General features: G+C 41.4%; 1 protein-coding gene across 7 annotated transcripts in view; it reads right to left on the bottom strand.

Moving 5' to 3' along the window:
* PSD3 (pleckstrin and Sec7 domain containing 3) overlaps positions 1–18,442 on the bottom strand; it is a 461,071-nt gene that overhangs the window by 74,785 nt on the left and 367,844 nt on the right. For all 7 annotated transcript variants that reach the window (XR_013998104.1, XR_013998105.1, XM_081127019.1 and 4 more), the window contains 2 exons: positions 17,646–17,689; positions 1,327–1,520 (listed from right to left, as the gene is read on the bottom strand). Coding sequence is in view for 5 of the 7 variants with exons in the window: in XM_081127019.1 (XP_080983145.1) it covers positions 1,327–1,520; positions 17,646–17,689 (238 nt within the window). In the remaining 2 variants the exon portion in view is untranslated. The remainder of the gene's footprint in view (positions 1–1,326; positions 1,521–17,645; positions 17,690–18,442) is intronic.

Below are 18,442 nucleotides of genomic sequence, written 5' to 3'. Positions count from 1 at the left end.
CCATTACAACCAAGTGGGTGCTGTCCATCACCGTTTCCCTCCCCTTAGTCACATAAATCAGAGTCCTGCCCCAGAGGACACTAAACTGGAAGTTTGGGATGAAAAAGAATCCTTTTGGTGACAAAACCAAACACATGCTCTACAGTGCTGCTAAAATCATGTATCCAGCCACGTAAGAGAGCTCTGCCTCAAACAATGACGCTGACATGCAAAACTACGTAGAGACAGAAGTGGTTCAAACAATTCTTCATCTCCAGGTGTGCCCTGGCCTTTTTTTCCAAAGCAAGTTGGACCTACTGTCACCTGCAACCACAAGAGTCCTGCCACAATACTGTTAGAGAAAATTAAGTAGTCTAGGAGGCTAGTGTACAGGATGCACAGGAAATCTGGTGGGGTGCTCCTAAAGAACTTGGAAGCATTAAGAAACTTGCTCAGCATCATGAGCCAGAGTCAAAGCCACTCTACTGCAATGTCTCCCTTGACTGTAACCTAACAGAATGTGCTAGCACATGAAGAAAAAGTGCCCAGTCGCAGATGGAAGCGGTGGCACTGCCCCTCCCAGCACTGCCTGTTTGTGCCTGCGGGTGGGCCAGGACACCCTAGAGGAACAGCCTCTAATTTTAGCATACATATCGGCTTATCTTAGCCTGCTCAACCACATCAAATTGCTATTTCATGCTGCAAACGTAATTCTACACATGGAAACATACTCTGTTTCTCTCAAATCTCAAACACTGTCAGTAGATATTCATGTTTCATACTTTACAGAGTCAGATGGGACTCCTTCCGTCTCCCAATGGTGCCACGCTCACCGACATGGCACCTATGGCACCTATCCATTTCCCACAAGGGCCAATTCTTCAACATGCGCTTGAACCTCTCAATTCTTTCCCTCCCCACTTGGCCTCTGGGATTTTATTCCATTGAATATTTTGTGTGTTATAAGGTCAACCTTTCCCTTAACCACCAGAAATGTAACTGCCATGAGGCCTTGTCCATCCCATTCGCTGCTATAGTTTTTGATGTCTAACACATAGTAGGTACTCAAAATTATTTGTTGAAAGCAAGAATAAATGAACAAAAAGTTGGAAATGAATAATCTGTAAGAAGTCTTCCATTATGGAGTTCCATCATTCTACTTGGAGAAGATCAGGTGCCACAGTGATTCCTGACTTAGGGGTTTTTATTGTATTTTAATAATAATTTTCTAGACCAACACAATATAATTTTCCTTTATCTTTGACTTTACTTCATGTTAATTCACTTTAAATGTTGAGCCTAAAGATGAAAGAAATGAAACAGAAAATGCCAACAGATAATGCTTACTCTTCTTTCCATCCATATCTGCGTGGATCTTCCGGGCCAGGAACCCCCTTTTGTACACGGCGGCGTTTGGGTCGTGGGGAATGTCCAAGAACGGGTTGGTGGTGCTCCCAATGCGGCTGATGGTCTTCGGCTGTGTTCCATTCGCCTTCTCATCAGTACCTTCAGAGGGAGATTTTTTTTTCTCTTCATCATCTCTAAAGGGAGAAAACACCAAGATTAGCACCACCTGCCACAACATTCAATGAACACAGTTATTTAATGTAAGAAACGATCGTGCTTTCTAACGGTTCAGCGGCCTTCGTGACAACCAAGATCATAACAGCCATCATTTACTAATTGTCTCTGGTGTCCCAGGTACTAATGATTATGACAATTTTGTAAGACTGACATTAGTAGCCTATGCTGAGAAAAGGGAACAGACTCAGTGTTGAAATAAATACCAAAGGTATAGATTAGTAATTAAAGGAAGAGATAGTGAGGATACGATTGTAACATCTCTAGAGCCTCTGCCCTTTCCACCCATGACCGTGCCTTCTTGTTTGTCTTAGTTCAAACGAGTGGAAGTTCTTTGGCAGAGACTATGATTCTGATGTTGATTTTTGGTGTCTGCCTGGTCTAGCGTAATGACAAGCATACAGAATACAACAAATAATTATAGGTTAAGTCCAAGGACTAGTATTGAGCGATTCTTGCCAAATAACCAGGTTATTTTCAAATATCAAAACGCCAGGTAAAGCTACCAGTGGGTTAGGATGGTGGTGCCATGCAGCGCTTTGGCATCTAAGAGCTATTATTTCCCGAACCGCCACGAAAGTGGGGGGCACCAATCAGCCATGCTTGGGATTGTGATGCACTTGATGTGAAAGGAGAAAATGATGGTTCCATTCAGTGAATACAGAGGAAGGAAGAGAGGAAAGTTAGTAAGTGCTGATCTACTGCAGGCCCACAGTACAGTTAGAAGAGCATTTGTCTTAGTTGCCCTGTTTTAATTTCCTGAATTACCCCTGATTTCATTGTTTATTAAACTTTGATTAGTGAATCCTTTTTTTAAAACTTCAACCAAAATAGCCACCAATAAAATATGCTTAAAAAACCCACAAAATTAACAATCATCAAAAGTGTTTATTTGGTGATCAGAGAAAAATAGCCTTTTTCCCCACTGGTATTTGATAATTTTGAGATATATGAAAATAATAATGGACTCTAAGACATCTTTATTTTATTTTAAATTTTATTTTGAAATAATTTTAGATTTCTAAAAATAGTACATAGGATTTCCATATGACCATCACCCCATTTCCAATTGCAAAAATTTCAAAACAAATTAACATTAGAAAATGATCAGTTAAACTTGACTTTATCAGATTTTACCAGTTGTTTTTTTTTAATTGATATTTTTTCTGCTCCAGGATCCTATTCATTATCCCACAGTACATTCAGTTCTCAAGTCTCCTCCAGTCAGTGACATTTCCTCTGTCTTTCCTTGACACACTGAAGGGCACCGGTCAGTTATTTTGTAGAATATCCCCAGTTTAGGTTTGCTTGATGTTTTCTCATGCTTAGACTGAAGCTACATGTTTTTGGGAAGTTGCCATAGGTGATGTACCTTCTCAGTGCGTCAGATGTTTTGTTATCAGGGACATTAACCTTGATCACTTGGTTAAGGTGGTATCTAGCAATGTTCCTATACTGTAAAGTTATTTTTCTTTGTAAATAATTTGAGGGAGATATTTTATGACTATGAAAATATCCTCATTCTCTTTAAACTTCTGACCACTAATTTAAGCATTTATCGGCGAGTCTTGCCTGTGACAATTATTGTTGTGGTGATCTAATGGTGATTTCATTTCCTTCATTTCTCCCAGATATCTAATTGGAACTTTTCTGTAAGTATGAACAATGGGTATTTAAATTTTTCTTTGGGTTATAATTAAACAGTATTATTATTTAATTTGTTCATATTTTTCCAGCTTTGGCCTTTGGGAGTTCTATCAAGTAGGCTCGGCACATAAGGTTGAGAACTTAAAATGTGATTAGTCCAAATACAGATGTGCAGTTAGTGAAAAAATACACACCAGGATTTGAAAGGATTAATACAAAAAAATGGAAAATAATTTAGTATTTTTACACTAATTATGTATTGAAATGGTCATATTTTGGATACACTGGGTTAAATTAAAAAATACATTTTAAAATTAGTTTCCCTGTTTATTTTTACTTTTATAATGTGGCTACTAAAACTTTAAGTTACATATGTGGCATGCATTACATTTCTCTTAAACGGAGCTGTTGTTAGAAGGGCTTGTGTATTCTACGACACTGGAATATTAAAACCCAAAGACAACAATAGGACAATAGTTGGAGAAATGTTCACCAGAGTACAGTTTAGTAAAACTCTGACAGTAAGTGAAAATATTCAATCCTGCAAAACAGGTATTCTTAACATTGTGAAGGTTAATGAAATGACCCTGTCAGGCTCTGAGAGTAAAAATCTACCCTGAACAGAGACCCAGGTTGGCACCAACTGGTGGTGGCTGTCTTTTGGGCTTATATACACACGGGTGTGCGATGGCTGGGACTCCCAGGATGGAAGTGATGCTGGAAATGCGGCGAGGACCTTCTCCTTCCCTGGAGTGCCCCCACCCCCTGCACCCCCTTCTCCTTTATTCCTGCCCTTCTCCCCATGTCTCCCCAGTCTTCCGAATGTTTGCCTGGTTCCATCTGAGACACGGAATTGGCAGAGAATAGGAACGAATCACGTTATACCTGAACTCACGCTATTCTTGATTGCACCACTGTGGGGTTTTATTGTTTTTACGGATATGATAAACACCAGTGCCTCCCCATAGGGAGGCCGCTTCCACAGCATTTAAAAGCAGATATAAATGAACATAATGTACTGATAAAAGTAATTCTCTAAGTAAAGTTAACTCATTGCTATAGAAAGCAGCCCCTTAACTATGCTTTCCTGTGTACCCTGATCCACTGGGGCATTTTCGGGGTGACAATACAAAGGATTTTGTTAAAAGTAAAATGGGGAAGACCCAACAGGGCTCTCTGTCTTGACTGTGAAGAGAATGAGTCATACATGAACATTTTGTACATTTAAAAAGATTCCTAGTAGAGTTTATTCTATGAGATTCCAGACATCTCAACACCTTACAACCTACAAGATTCCCCCAAACATTCCTCACACCCGTCTGCTCTCTGGGTGACCAAGTGTCTCATTCATCGGGTGGTCCAGGTCCACTCCATCACGCTGCAGGTCACCTCAGGAATGACAAAGCTCTCGTGCTGACCGTGGGCAAGCTTTCCCCTGCTCTTCTCTTTCTAAAGGGCAGCTGTGAATCACGAATTCCCCACACTCTGCCTTACTCATGACAGGAGCTTTTCTTTTTAAACAAAAAAATTAGATAAGGAATGGTACAAATCCACAGAAGTCTGATATTTCACTGGAATTCCACAAAGAATGGCAAGCAGCTGCTTTCTAAAGTTTTACAAAAGCTGAATATTGTGAATGACCCAGGCACAGAGCAGATTATGAAGTACCCCTTCTGGCAAGTCTCATTACAGCGGGTTTCAGTCCCAACAGTGGTTAAGCTAGCCCCAAACTCGAAAATTAAGTTACCTTGAAGGGCCTGTTATGTGGAATTCAAATACTGAAAATAAACTGTTGGGCTTTTGTGTGCGGGGGTGGGAAATAACAGTGAAAAAGAAATGCTTTCTGGAGCAGAACTGGAATATTACTCAACCTCCGAATCGTCACGAAGAATGTGATAGTGGAGTTGGACAAGAAAGTAAGTTCAGGTTCACAGGGCAGGAAAAGTGAAGAGGGCACTGCCAGCATTCACATGTATATGTGCATGTCCTTTGTTTACTGTAGTAAAATACTTAGCATAAAATTTATCATTTTAACCATTTTTAAATAGCACAATTCTGTGGCATTAAGTATAGTCATGTTGCTGTGAAATGAAAACTACCGACTAGCTCCAGTATTTGCATCACCCCAAACTGAAAGTCTATACCCGTTAAACAACAACTGCTCATTCCCTCCTCCCTCAGCCCCTGGCAAGGACTATCCCACTGTGTCTATGGGTCTGACTGCCCGAGGTACTTCATATAAGGGAAATCATACATTATCTGTGACTGGTTCATTTCACTTAGCACAATGTCCTAAAGATTCATCTATGCTGAAGCACATGGCAGAATTTCCTTTTTAAGGATAAATAATATTCCATTACACACACACACACACACACACACACACACACAATTACATAATTACATAGATCTATAATTAGACCACATTTTGTGTGTCCATTCATCTGTTAAGGAACACTTGGGTTGTTTCCACCTTCTGGTTACGATGAATGCTGCTGCTGTAAACATGGGTATACAAATCTTTTTGAGTCTTTGCTTTCAATTCTTTTGGGGATATACCCAGAAATGGAATTGCTAGAACATACGCTAATTTTTCCCCCAATTTTTTTGAGGAACCATTCTATTGTTTTCCACAGTGTCTGCACATTTTACATTTTCACTGACAGTGCACAGGGTCCCTTTATTCCCCATGCTCGCTAACACTTCTTTTCTGGTGCTTTGATAGTACCCATTCTAATGGGTATAAGGTAGTATCTCACTGTGGCTTTGATTTACCTCTCCCTAACGATTAGTGATGTTGAGCAGCTTTTCATGTATCTGTTGGCCTTTCATATATCTTCCTTGGAAAACTGTCAATTCAGGTCTTTTGCCCATCTTTAAACTGGATTACAGGCACATGACACTTAACAAGGGGAATATGTTCTGAGGGACTGGATATATACTCAGCAGTTGGTGGGGTTATGAATTAGCTTCCCTGCCCTGGTGAGGCAGCAGGAGGACACCCAGGGCCTACATGGCTCATTTTTGGGGGGCCCTGAATCATGCAAGTGTGTGCATTGAATATCCTGGTCAGATGGGGCCAGTTGTTTTGCTCTGAGACAGGAAAAGCCATGGGCTGTGCTCCCTGTTCAAGTGTCACGAAAAGCAGGCTGTTGGATAGACTCTGCACTCTCTTCTGTGCGCTGTATGGTAAGGTTCCCCGGTTGGGTGGACTGAAGACTTTATTCAGCAATAATTGGGCTACAAATTAGTCTTCCAGGCACAGTGGGAGAAACAGCTCCAGGGCTATAATGCTCTTTGCAGTCTTGACTCAAGCCATCTGTGCCCCCAGGCTCCCTGGCTGAACAGGGCTAGTGGCTTTGCTCTGAGGGTGATCATCTCTGCCTGCTTGCCTCTCGGCTGGAATTGCTGGGTTATGCAGCTTCCAGGTGTTCTCACCAGCTCTTCCTGTCAGATGTGGCTGGGGGACCTGCTCCACAGTGGGTGGGGCTATGACTCAGCTCTTCTGCTTGGCTCTGGGCAGACCAGGCTCCAGGGTTAGAACTCATTTAGGAAACCAAAATTAGGCAGACCTGCACCCTGCCAAATTCCCTGGTCAGACTGAAATGTGGATTTGGTTCCACAGATGAGCAAAGTTGCTGGTTGGGCTCTGCAGTTAAGAACTCAGACAGCTAAGATCTGAGTGTTGGTTATTAAAAGTTGCCCTCCCCTTCTCTGTCTCACTCAGATCTCCAGTGGTTGAGCCGTATAGATGCCCCTACCATTGCTATGGGGCAAAACCAGAGAAGGGGCTCCCACAAAGCAACCCATAATGCTGGGGGCCTGGATGTCACCCCAAGCACTCTTCTCATTGGAAGAACTGTAGGCTAAGGGGTGACCTCTCAGTATGGTGCTGTGCTGGCTTGAGGGGAGGGGCAACACAGCCTATAGCCATTCCTCTTACCCTTCTAATTCAGTCTGTCTTGGTCTCTGTGGTATGGGGTGGGATGGGGATGGGGGTGGGGGTGTTTCAGTCTCACTTGGAAGTTCTCATGTTCTCCCAGTGATGCTTTGTCCATGAATAGCTGTTAGTTGTTCTTGTGAGGGGGAGCAAAGTCAAGAATGACTATGTCACCATCTTGGTATGTCTCCTCATTATTTCTGAAAAATAACATCGCAGGGTATAGAATTTTAGGTTGATGAGTTTGGTGAGTTTTTTCTCTCAACACTTGATTTCACTACACTCTCTTCTTGCTTGCATGGTTTCTGAGAAGTTGAATGCAATTCTCATCTTTGTTTTTCTATAGGTAAGGTGTTTTTCTCTTCTGGCTTCTTCTTTCACAATTTTTTCTTTGACTTTCTGAAGTTTGTATATAATCTGCCTAGGTATAGTTTTTTTTTACACCTGTAGTTTTTATCTTGCTTGGTGTTCTCTGAGTTTCTTGAATCTGTGATTTGGTGTCTAACATTAACTTTGGGGAAATTCTCAGTCATTGTTACTTTAAATATTTCCTTTCTCTCTTCATGATATTCTCATCATATGTATGTTACACCTTTTGTAGTTGTCCAACAATTCTCAGGTATTCTGTTCCAAACCCTCATCTCCAGTGCTTTTCTCTTTGCTTTTCCATTTTTCAAGTTTCTACTGACATATATATTTTTAAAATTTATTTTTCAATTACACTTTATATTCAATATTATTCTGTATTAGTTTCAGGTATACAATATAGTGGTTAGACAATCATATACTTTACAAAGTGTCTTGCCCCTACCCCCCAGTATTTCCAGTACCACCTGGCACCATATGTAGTTATACAATATTATTGACTATATTCTCTATGCTGTACTTTACATCTCTGTGACTACTTTGCAACTACCAATTTGTACTTCTTAAGCTCTTCACTTTTTTCACCCTGTTCCCCAGGTCCCCCTCCCCTCTGGCAAGTGAAATCACATGGTATTTGTCTCTCTTTGACTGACATATTTCATGTCACATAATACCTTCAAGGTCCATCCATGCTGTTGCAAATGGTAAAATTTCATTCTTTTTAATGGTCAAGTAATATTCCATCATGTAAATGTACCACAGCTTTTTAATTCATTCGTCTATTGATGGGCACTTGGGTTCCTTCCATATCTTGGCTATTGTAAATAATGCTGCAATGAACATAAAGGTGCATTTAATATTCTTTCTAATTAGTATTTTGGGGTTTTTTGGATATATAACAAGAAGTGGAATCACTGGTTCTTAAGGCAGTTCCATTTTTAATTTTTTGAGGACCTTCCATACTGTTTTCCACAGTGGCTGCACCGATCTGCATTCCTACCAACAGTACACGAGGGTTCCCTTTTCACCACATCCTTGCCAACATTTGTTGATTTTTTGATGAAAGCCGTTCTGATAGGTGTAAGGTGATAGCTCACTGTGGTTTTAATTTGCATTTCTCTGATGATTAATGAATTTGGGTATCTTTTCATGTTTACAGACATATTCCTAAGCTCAGAGATTTTCTTAGATGTGTCCAGTCTACTAAGGAGCCCATCAAAAGCATTCTTCACTTCTTTTACAGTGTTTTTGATCTCTAGCACTTCTTTTTTGATTCTTTCTTAGAATTTCCGTTTGCCTGCTTACATTGCCCATCTGTTCTTTCATGTTGTCTACTGAATTCATTAGCGTCCCTGGCATACTAATCTGTTGTTTTAAATTTCTGGTCTGCTAATTCCAAATCCCTGCTACATATGGTTCTGAAGCTTGCTTTGTCTCTCTCCAAACCATGTTTATTACCTTTTAGTATCCTTGATAGTCAGAGACAATGTACTGAGCAGGAGTTGCTATAAATAGGCCTTTAGTAATGTGGTAGTTAGGTGGGGAGAAGGGAAGTATTTTATAGTTCTGTGATTTGTTCTCAGTCTTTGGTGAGCCTGTGCCACTGAACTGTGAACTTCACAGTCCCCCCAACCCCTACCTCAGCATCAAGCGGAGTACTCTCTCCTTTCTCCTCCACTGTGCGGCAAACCCAGTGGTCAGGCTTCTCTCTGCTTCTTTAATTCTGGTTTCTCAGTCCATGTTCAAGTCAGGTAGGCTGAGCTCATCAGGCTTGGCAGTCGCCCAGATCCCCATTGCATTCTCCAACTAACTTCCCTAGGGCACCTTGCGCTTTGGGCTGTAGAGCAAATATTTGACTTCATTTGATTTGGTACCCCTCTAGCCAGAATATTAAAGACAGGAGTGGGCGTATGAGTCAGATCCAAACCCCATCTTGAACCTCCAAACATTACCATGAACATCATCATAACTTAATTTCTTAATCTTACAACCACCCTAAAAAGGTAGATGTTACCATCTCAGTGAAAAACCAAGGTTCAGACGGGAATCTCATGTAGGCAGGACCCATGCTACGTGGCTACGAAACCTCCTTGGGGCTGTTCACAGCTATGCTGAGTCATAAGCACAGTGAGTCTTTATGGAATGACAGTAATGGGGTGTTGGACTGTGGTGATTGTTATATAACTCTGTAAACTGACCCAAAACCTTGAAATTGGTCACTTAGATGGGTGAATTTTATAGTATGTAAATTATACCTCAATAAATCTGTTTTAAAAAAATGAACATCGTGGTTGAGTGTAGGACCAGAACAGTAAGTCAGATATCATTTGAATATTGTGATCAGGTGATTGTTGGAAAATAAAGTGAAGAAAAAACATATTAAAAATGCACCCACTTGTCATGGGGTTTTTATTATATCACATCATATTATGCCACAAGGCAGGATGAGTTGAAAATGGATCTGTCCTTGATGCTTAGCAAAAAATTAAAAAAGCATGCATATTTAAACATTCTGATAGAAACAGGAAATGCATTTTATTTTCCATTATTTTGTGTCTTATTTTGACACAGGCATCTTAAGTGTAAAAATTCCAAACAAACAGAACATGCTTTTATGAAAAATGTAAAGCTCCACCATTAGCTCTTTAGTGATGAACGCTGCGAGACACAAGGAAGAAGCAGGCCGGTACCTCGGCTTTCTGAAATAAAAGATCCGATTGATGTAGAGTGACTGCAGCATGCTTTCCAAACTAGGAAAAATTTAACTATAGATGTTAGATTTTTTTTTTTTTAAGTTGTTGGGACTACACTAGGGTCGAGCCAGATGTTACATGCTTCCAAAAGATCTACTAGGGAATTTTTAATGGGCAACTAATAATTTCCTCAAGTATTACTGATATGAGGTGAAATTTTCTTCACCTCTGAAAATGTATGTATGTGTGTATATCACAATGTACACACACAAAACACTCCATGAAATCCAGACAACTACTGTCTAAAATATTCAAGGCACTATATTAGCCACTGCATGTATACTATGCTTCATTTAGAAATTACATTGTTTTCTTCTTGTGTCATTCTTTAACAAAAATCAAAGGCTTAGCAACTGCTAAGATATAAAATTCTAAATCATCAGCATATTAGGAAGTAAAACCATTTTCCCTATATCCCAGCCTCCACGACTCACTGCACCTCAGTGATTTCAAAATTGCTCTGGGACAAGTAGGCTACTAACATAACTGCATCCCATCTGCTCACCAACCTGTCTGCTCTGCATATTTTGAAGTTAAAGATAATGTGAAGCAAAGATAACAATATTTATAAGTTATATCACTTTCACCATCATCTCTGTGGATATTAAAACTGTTATAACAATAAATTCCTTAAGAATTCTAAATATCCATCTCAATCTCAGGTTTGAGATGCACTGACACAGAAAACAGACTTTTCAAAAAAAACTTACACTATTAAAACTAAGAACTGGATGGCAAATTCTTTCCAGTTTCCTATATACCTGAGTTCAGCACACTTGAGATGGCTAAGAAAACTGGGAACTCATAGATTAAGTGTTACATGTGAGCTATGATTTAGATTCTTAGTAAAATTACATTTCCTAGAGCTATGTGAGAAAAATCTCTCTTAATTCTAAACCCTGAAATCTTTCTTCTTTTAAACACCAAGAGCCAGCAGCTTGATCCACATACAGTGTAATTTTTAGCTAATGAATTGTTAAGTGATATCAATTCTTTAGCTCAAAATCTCCTTTAAGTTAATGATCATTTTTTCATAACTAGGGAATTTCTCTTTTTCTTTTCTTATCTAATATTTAATGAATTTCATTGAATTTATAAACAGAACAATCAACCCAATAATATCCTTTACACATCCACTATCTATATTTAAATTTACCCTTACTCAATATTCATCCAAATTGTCTTCTGAATTTGTTTTCTAAATTTGTGAATTCCATCTAATATTTGCACTAGAATTTTACCAAGAGTCTGGCATAATGTAGCGTATTTTCCATGTTAGAAATGTGAGGATAATTTAATGCACAGAAATGATAGTGGGAATGTTAAATCTTACTCTGTTTTTTCAGTATTTCAATGAGGCACAATGCATAGCTAGAAAATGTTTAATAATATGAACACCTCAAAGAAAGACCTGAGTTTTATTCATTCTTTATAGTCAAATTTTATTAATTTTTTTAACGGTTAGTTTTCTTTCTACCAATAACGTCTACTGCCAACCCTCCTACCTCTTTCCCCACGCAAATTTTTCTTTATATACTTACTGTATTCATTATATCTACAACCACTGCCCAACTTATAGCAATTTTTCTTTGTCTTAGTTTTCTCAGTAGTAATTTTCAACCTACAGGAGGCTATTTGGAAGTTTAACATGAGAATTACTTTTGGACTTAATACCACATAAATGTCTTGATCCAAAATGGCTTGAGTAAGAAAGTTTTCATTTATGTATATCTGCTATTAAGAAACACTATCCTGATGAACAATTTCCTGCATCTAGATTCACCAGGGTATTAGGATAATAAAGTAATTTAACAGAATAACTCATTGTAAAAATGAGTTACCATGATTTATCTTCTTTTTGGAAATAAGATAATTTTACCTCAAGTTAAAAATATTTTAAAATATGACAAAGCAGCACCCTTTTCTTTAGGATACAAGTTCAAATATAACAGGCATAGATAGGGAATTTCAATTTTTCTTCCTAGAGGGCTCTGACTTTGGCAAATAAGAAATCAGGGAGAATTATAACAAAGAGAAAATGATAAAGAAAACTTAAATGCAAAGCAATAAATTACATTCATAAGCTAAATGTGGCTCACCCAAATCAGTCCAAGTTAAAAGAAAAACTCTCTGGACTGGAAATAAGACTATCTTTTGAGATGGTCACTCCCTACAGAGCAACGAATGAGACTACATTTTAATTGATACGTATTATTACCTAAAATGAAATTAGAGTCAACACTGAGTTATGTAAAATATGTAAAGGGGCTAAGTAATGAAAGTGAAAGTTCTGAAACGGTTCTTTCCTTGGAGAAAGGCTTTTTTTTTCAGAGATGGCATAGCAAAGAGACTCCGGAAGCAGCTGTCAATTTCAGATGCAGGCCCCTGGACTGGATAAAAAATTAAAGTGCCACGTGAAATAAAGTCCTGGTTATTCCATTGCCTGTATGTGTCATTCTCAACAACACACACAGAGGAAAACCCAGGGAGAGGCTCTCACACTCACATAATAAAGAAGAGGAAAGGTTTGGAGGGCTTTCTCTCCTCCCTAAAACCAGCCAATAAATGGGCAGCACTGGCTTCTGAGAAAACCAGCCATAACGAAAGTTCCTAACAGCAACAACAACAACAAAAGATAAAGAAACCAAACAATGAACTGTTGGCATTTGAAACCACACTTTTTAAAGCTCTGGGCTTTCATCGCACCTGATCTGAAAAGACAGAAAGTTTCCAAAGTGCCACCGCCTCACCCAGTTACAGGACAATTTGATATGCGAGGGCAGACAGGAAACTTCATTTAGAGGCAAAGGTGATAAGGAGTTTAAACTGCTCTTGTAAAACGAGTTACAGGGTAATACAAAATAGCAAAGATTCTCCCATGATGCAAGGTTATAAATGCTTACTGGGAGTCAGACAGAACAACTGTTCATAAGGACGAGCCCGGCAGGTGGCGGGCCAGGCGCCGCGGGAGCGGGAGCGGCGCGGAGCCCCGAAGCACGTGATTGAGAACTAGCTTTACTGGGTCTTAATTAAAGTGAGGCTGGATACATTGTGAATATTTTAAAAACCCAGGGTAAGAAAGACTTCTTGCAGTTCCTAAATACTACTGCACAATAACAGCAATGAAGGAGAAAGCCCATCTTCTTAATGAGTAATGCCGAGCTCTTTCCCCCTTTTCCGTTCACTGCCCTGTTCTCTGAAGACCCTCGCGGAGCCCAACTCCCAACAGCTCTCCCATGTTGTAAGATCCTGCGCCCAGGGCCCCTCACCTCGCGCCATCGCAGCGCCGTCAGAGAGAAGCGCCTTCCCTTCCCTCCCGGCACCGGGAGCTGTGGGACCTCCTGGGGTGGGGGCCCCCTGGCCTTCCGCACCCCTGCCCTCTGGGCTCCGCAGCACCCCACTAGCGCAGGGCAGCTCAACGCTAGTGCAGGGCAGCTCAACGCTAGTGCAGGGCAGCACACTGCTAGTGCAGGGCAGCACACCAATAGTGTAGGGCAGCTCAACGCTAGTGCAGGGCAGCTCACTGCTAGTGCAGGGCAGCTCACCGCTAGTGCAGGGCAGCTCACCGCTAGTGCAGGGCAGCTCACTGCTAGTGCAGGGCAGCTCAACGCTAGTGCAGGGCAGCACACCAATAGTGTAGGGCAGCTCACTGCTAGTGCAGGGCAGCACACCAATAGTGCAGGGCAGCACACCAATAGTGCAGGGCAGCTCACTGCTAGTGCAGGGCAGCTCACCAATAGTGCAGGGCAGCACACCAATAGTGCAGGGCAGCTCAATGCTAGTGCAGGGCAGCTCACCGCTAGTGCAGGGCAGCTCAATGCTAGTGCAGGGCAGCTCACCAATAGTGCAGGGCAGCACACCAATAGTGTAGGGCAGCTCACCGCTAGTGCAGGGCAGCTCACCGCTAGTGCAGGGCAGCTCAACGCTAGTGCAGGGCAGCTCACTGCTAGTGCAGGGCAGCTCACCGCTAGTGCAGGGCAGCTCACCGCTAGTGCAGGGCAGCTCACTGCTAGTGCAGGGCAGCTCAACGCTAGTGCAGGGCAGCACACCAATAGTGTAGGGCAGCTCACTGCTAGTGCAGGGCAGCACACCAATAGTGCAGGGCAGCACACCAATAGTGCAGGGCAGCTCACTGCTAGTGCAGGGCAGCTCACCAATAGTGCAGGGCAGCACACCAATAGTGCAGGGCAGCTCAATGCTAGTGCAGGGCAGCTCACCGCTAGTGCAGGGCAGCTCAATGCTAGTGCAGGGCAGCTCACCAATAGTGCAGGGCAGCACACCAATAGTGTAGGGCAGCTCACTGCTAGTGCAGGGCAGCTCACCGCTAGTGCAGGGCAGCTCAACGCTAGTGCAGGGCAGCTCACTGCTAGTGCAGGGCAGCACACCAATAGTGTAGGGCAGCTCAACGCTAGTGCAGGGCAGCTCACTGCTAGTGCAGGGCAGCTCACCGCTAGTGCAGGGCAGCTCAATGCTAGTGCAGGGCAGCTCAATGCTAGTGCAGGGCAGCTCACCAATAGTGTAGGGCAGCTCAACGCTAGTGCAGGGCAGCTCACTGCTAGTGCAGGGCAGCTCACCGCTAGTGCAGGGCAGCTCAATGCTAGTGCAGGGCAGCTCAATGCTAGTGCAGGGCAGCTCACCAATAGTGTAGGGCAGCTCACCGCTAGTGCAGGGCAGCTCACCGCTAGCGCAGGGCAGCTCAACAGCAGATGCTTCATGAACGAGCAAGGGGCAAGGTGCCTGGGGAAGAAAGGGCCACTGTCCCTCCAGAGCCAGCGGAGGCCCTCGCAAGGTGGGTTAGCTAACTGCACGCTTCACTTCAACTTTTAAGTTTTCCTCTTCATACGATCCACCCTCCTTCCAGCCCCTTGTGCTCTCATTAGGCAGAGAATGTGTCTTTTTCATATTTGTATCTAGGGCACAGCACTGGGCCAGGCCCAGACGCAGCGGCTTCAAGATGGATTGGGCAACAGATGAAGGAATGATCCTAGCTACCTAACTTGCCTGGGGGAAGAATACTAGTAATTCCAGGAGCACTTAATTTTAATATAAACCTCTCTGAGCTCACACTGTATCAGAAGCTGGCATCGAGACTTCCAGACACGATCGCTGCCCAGCCAAGATGTTATGGGTATGTGGCCACAGAGAAGCGGGGCAGCAGGGGGCTGGCTGTGGGAGCAGGGTCCCCGGGGAACAGATCCTGCCTCTGCCACGACACTAACCGTAACTTTGGACCTGCTGATGAATGCTCCTTGGCTTCATTTCCTTCATACATGAAATGAGAACACTGGACTGAAGCAGTACTTTTAAAAAAAATTTTAAGTACAGATACCTTTAAAAAGAGAAATATTAAGTAGAACACCAAATGTATAGTTTACAAAGATAACAGGGGGGCTGCTTTTGTCAGTTGAAAGAGGCGTGATGCTTGTGGGAGGTGGAACTGAGTCCCTGTTACCTTCTCCCTTCCCCTCACTCACTCTGCTTATGGAGGCCCCAGCTGTCTGTCCTCTAGGGCTCCATGGAACCCAGTTAGAAAACCAATGAACTAAAAACCCCCGAGGTCCTGCCAGTTATAACATTCCATGATTCTGTAATTCGATTTCTTCTGAGGTTCTAAAATCAGCATCAAGATACCTCCCCTGCAGGTATACATTTTCCTACAAATTCTGTAGCAGCATCTTTGTAGCTAAGCTGGAATTCAAGCCCAAATCTATCTGACTCTGGGATCTGGGGCCTGAACACGATGCTCTGTTGACTGGTCAAGACAGCAATAGAAGAGTCCAGTTCTTGGGTAAACTCCCACTATCCACACATGGATAGGGCCCAAGATCAAGCTTTCGTGCACCAAATTGCCACTACACATAAATTATAAATAAAGCCTACAATAACAAAGTCAGTATCTCAAAAATCTAGATTTACAATACAGATCCTCAGAAGTGTATTTATTTGCTTTTATAGACAAATTTATAAAAGAATCCTTAAAACGTTCTCTCCTCTAGTGTGAATATGCTTATAACTATTTCATTTTTATTAATTTTCTCTCGAGTAGATATTCTAGCATAGGACAGAATATGCCTTTGCTGTTTCAGCAAGATTCTAAGTACATCATTTATGAAACTTTCTTAGGAAACCCACTTCTATTAAAGAGAGATTAAGCCAAAAATGATCCCTTTGGATCTAAGACCGCGAATTCTTATTAATCTTAATGAGTTTTCCTTGAAATGATACACTGTCTTTAAGTGAATCTTGTGATATCTATATGTACGTACGGACACATAAGCCATCACATATACTTGTAAATATTATACTCTCAACTTAAACTTTGAATCCCTAATTTAAAACAATACCATACGACCTTATAATTAGTGGAAACAATTCAGGAGGTATTGATATTTTCTGTTCTTTCTAGCATATTACGTGTGAGATGCAGTCAATTGCTAAACCACTTCTCCCAGTGCATATGAAAGAATAATATTCATCCCCATGCTAGGATTCTGTAAACAAGTTCATCACAGATTGACATGTAAGGTCGCACGGCAGAAAAATATTTATGGGTGTTTAATATGAGAGAATATCAAAAACAAAATTCACATGCAGTCCTAATTAAAAAAACATATTTGACCCAACTTCTTGACAACTTCATTAAAAATTTAGTAAAGATTCTTTCTTAATAATTTTTTAAAGATTAAATTCTTAACTGCAGCATTGATCAATGAAAATTGAACAAGAGTAGTATCTTCGGTCTACTTAGAGTTGGGTGTAATTAATCTGGAATAGTATCTCCCAAAGGACGTATCTTGAAACACTACATTTTACTGTGAAACAGAATCAGGAAACATTTCAAATCGTATTCCTCTCGTGGAGATCGGCAATATATATTGGCATTGTAGAAGCTTCTGGAAGTTCTACAGTTTAACATTTTTTAAGTTTGTTTAAATCTATCATTTCTCAAACGTATCTATCAATATCCCGGTGTAACTAATATCATAGGAAATAGGAATGGAAAGCCTTGATCTATGATGATAGGCCAGAGAGAATTAAAATAAGTGGATGGTACCAAATAATTTCATTTATGTTGGACTTTGAAATGTATGTAATTTTATCAGATTTTCTTTTAGAATTCTACTTTTAAACGGATACACTGAAAAGGGAATGAACTGCCTACAGGCACAGCAACCAGATTAAAAGCAGAATAGCAGCATGCTGGGTTCAAAGGAGATGACATGGGATACTTGAGGTCTTATACAAAGCAGGCAAGACCCAGTGGAGAATGAGAGCTGTCGGTGCATATTTAATCCGTCTCTAGGATTGCCTCAGGCAGAAAGGAAGGCAGTAAGGGCGAGGACTTCATTTACTAAAAGGCTGACATTCAGTCTACTTACGCCGCCCATTCAAGCTTCTCGTTCTTGATGGAGTTGTAGAGAGCCTGTAAAGACAGAAAACAAGATGGAATTACTTTAATTCCATTCCACATTTTGAGTTCAGACAGTGACAGAAGGGAAAGGCTTGAGGGGCTCAGCAAGCAGCCCCCAGGCCCGGCAAACAAGCACGGGGTGAGCAGCATTTTGTGAAACAGGTGAACACACACCGCTGTCCTGCAGTTCACCACACAGACGCCCCTCTATTGACACCCTCTTTAGAACACGATATGATTAAGATCGGGCCACATATTTTCTCTTTCTTACGGTCTTGTAGCTTCACTAGTTTAGATACTGGAGTAATTATACCTTTTCATTAATGGAATAAGTATAACTATTTTCACAACTTAAAGAGCACGATACATGGAAGGGGAGCCAGTTATAAAAAAACATCTTAGAATAATTTCAGAGTTTCTATACCAATGACTGAAGCAGCTTTTACTGGTCTAACGTTACGATCCTGCTTTACAGTTAGTGTGATACTGGTGTGTGTGAGGTGGGGGACAGGGGGACAGAGCCTTGGTGACAATAATGACAAAGGCTCCCCTCCACCGGTCCCATGAGGCTGCATTTAGAGAAGTGCGGAGAGAGAAATATCTGACTCAAGACTCTGGAGGCTCTCACTGGATAAATGCTTTCTGAATGGATTCTATTACTTGTATGAGCCATTTTGAACCCACAAGTGACAGTGGGCTGAGAAGCTACAATTGAAAAGAGACAGATCATTAAAAGTTTTTATAAACTATCATACTCAATACTAC

The sequence above is a fragment of the Miniopterus schreibersii genome (genome assembly GCF_964146895.1).
Source record: "Miniopterus schreibersii genome assembly, chromosome: 2".
Lineage (NCBI taxonomy): Eukaryota > Metazoa > Chordata > Mammalia > Chiroptera > Miniopteridae > Miniopterus > Miniopterus schreibersii.
This window is presented reverse-complemented; position numbering and strand designations above follow the sequence as displayed.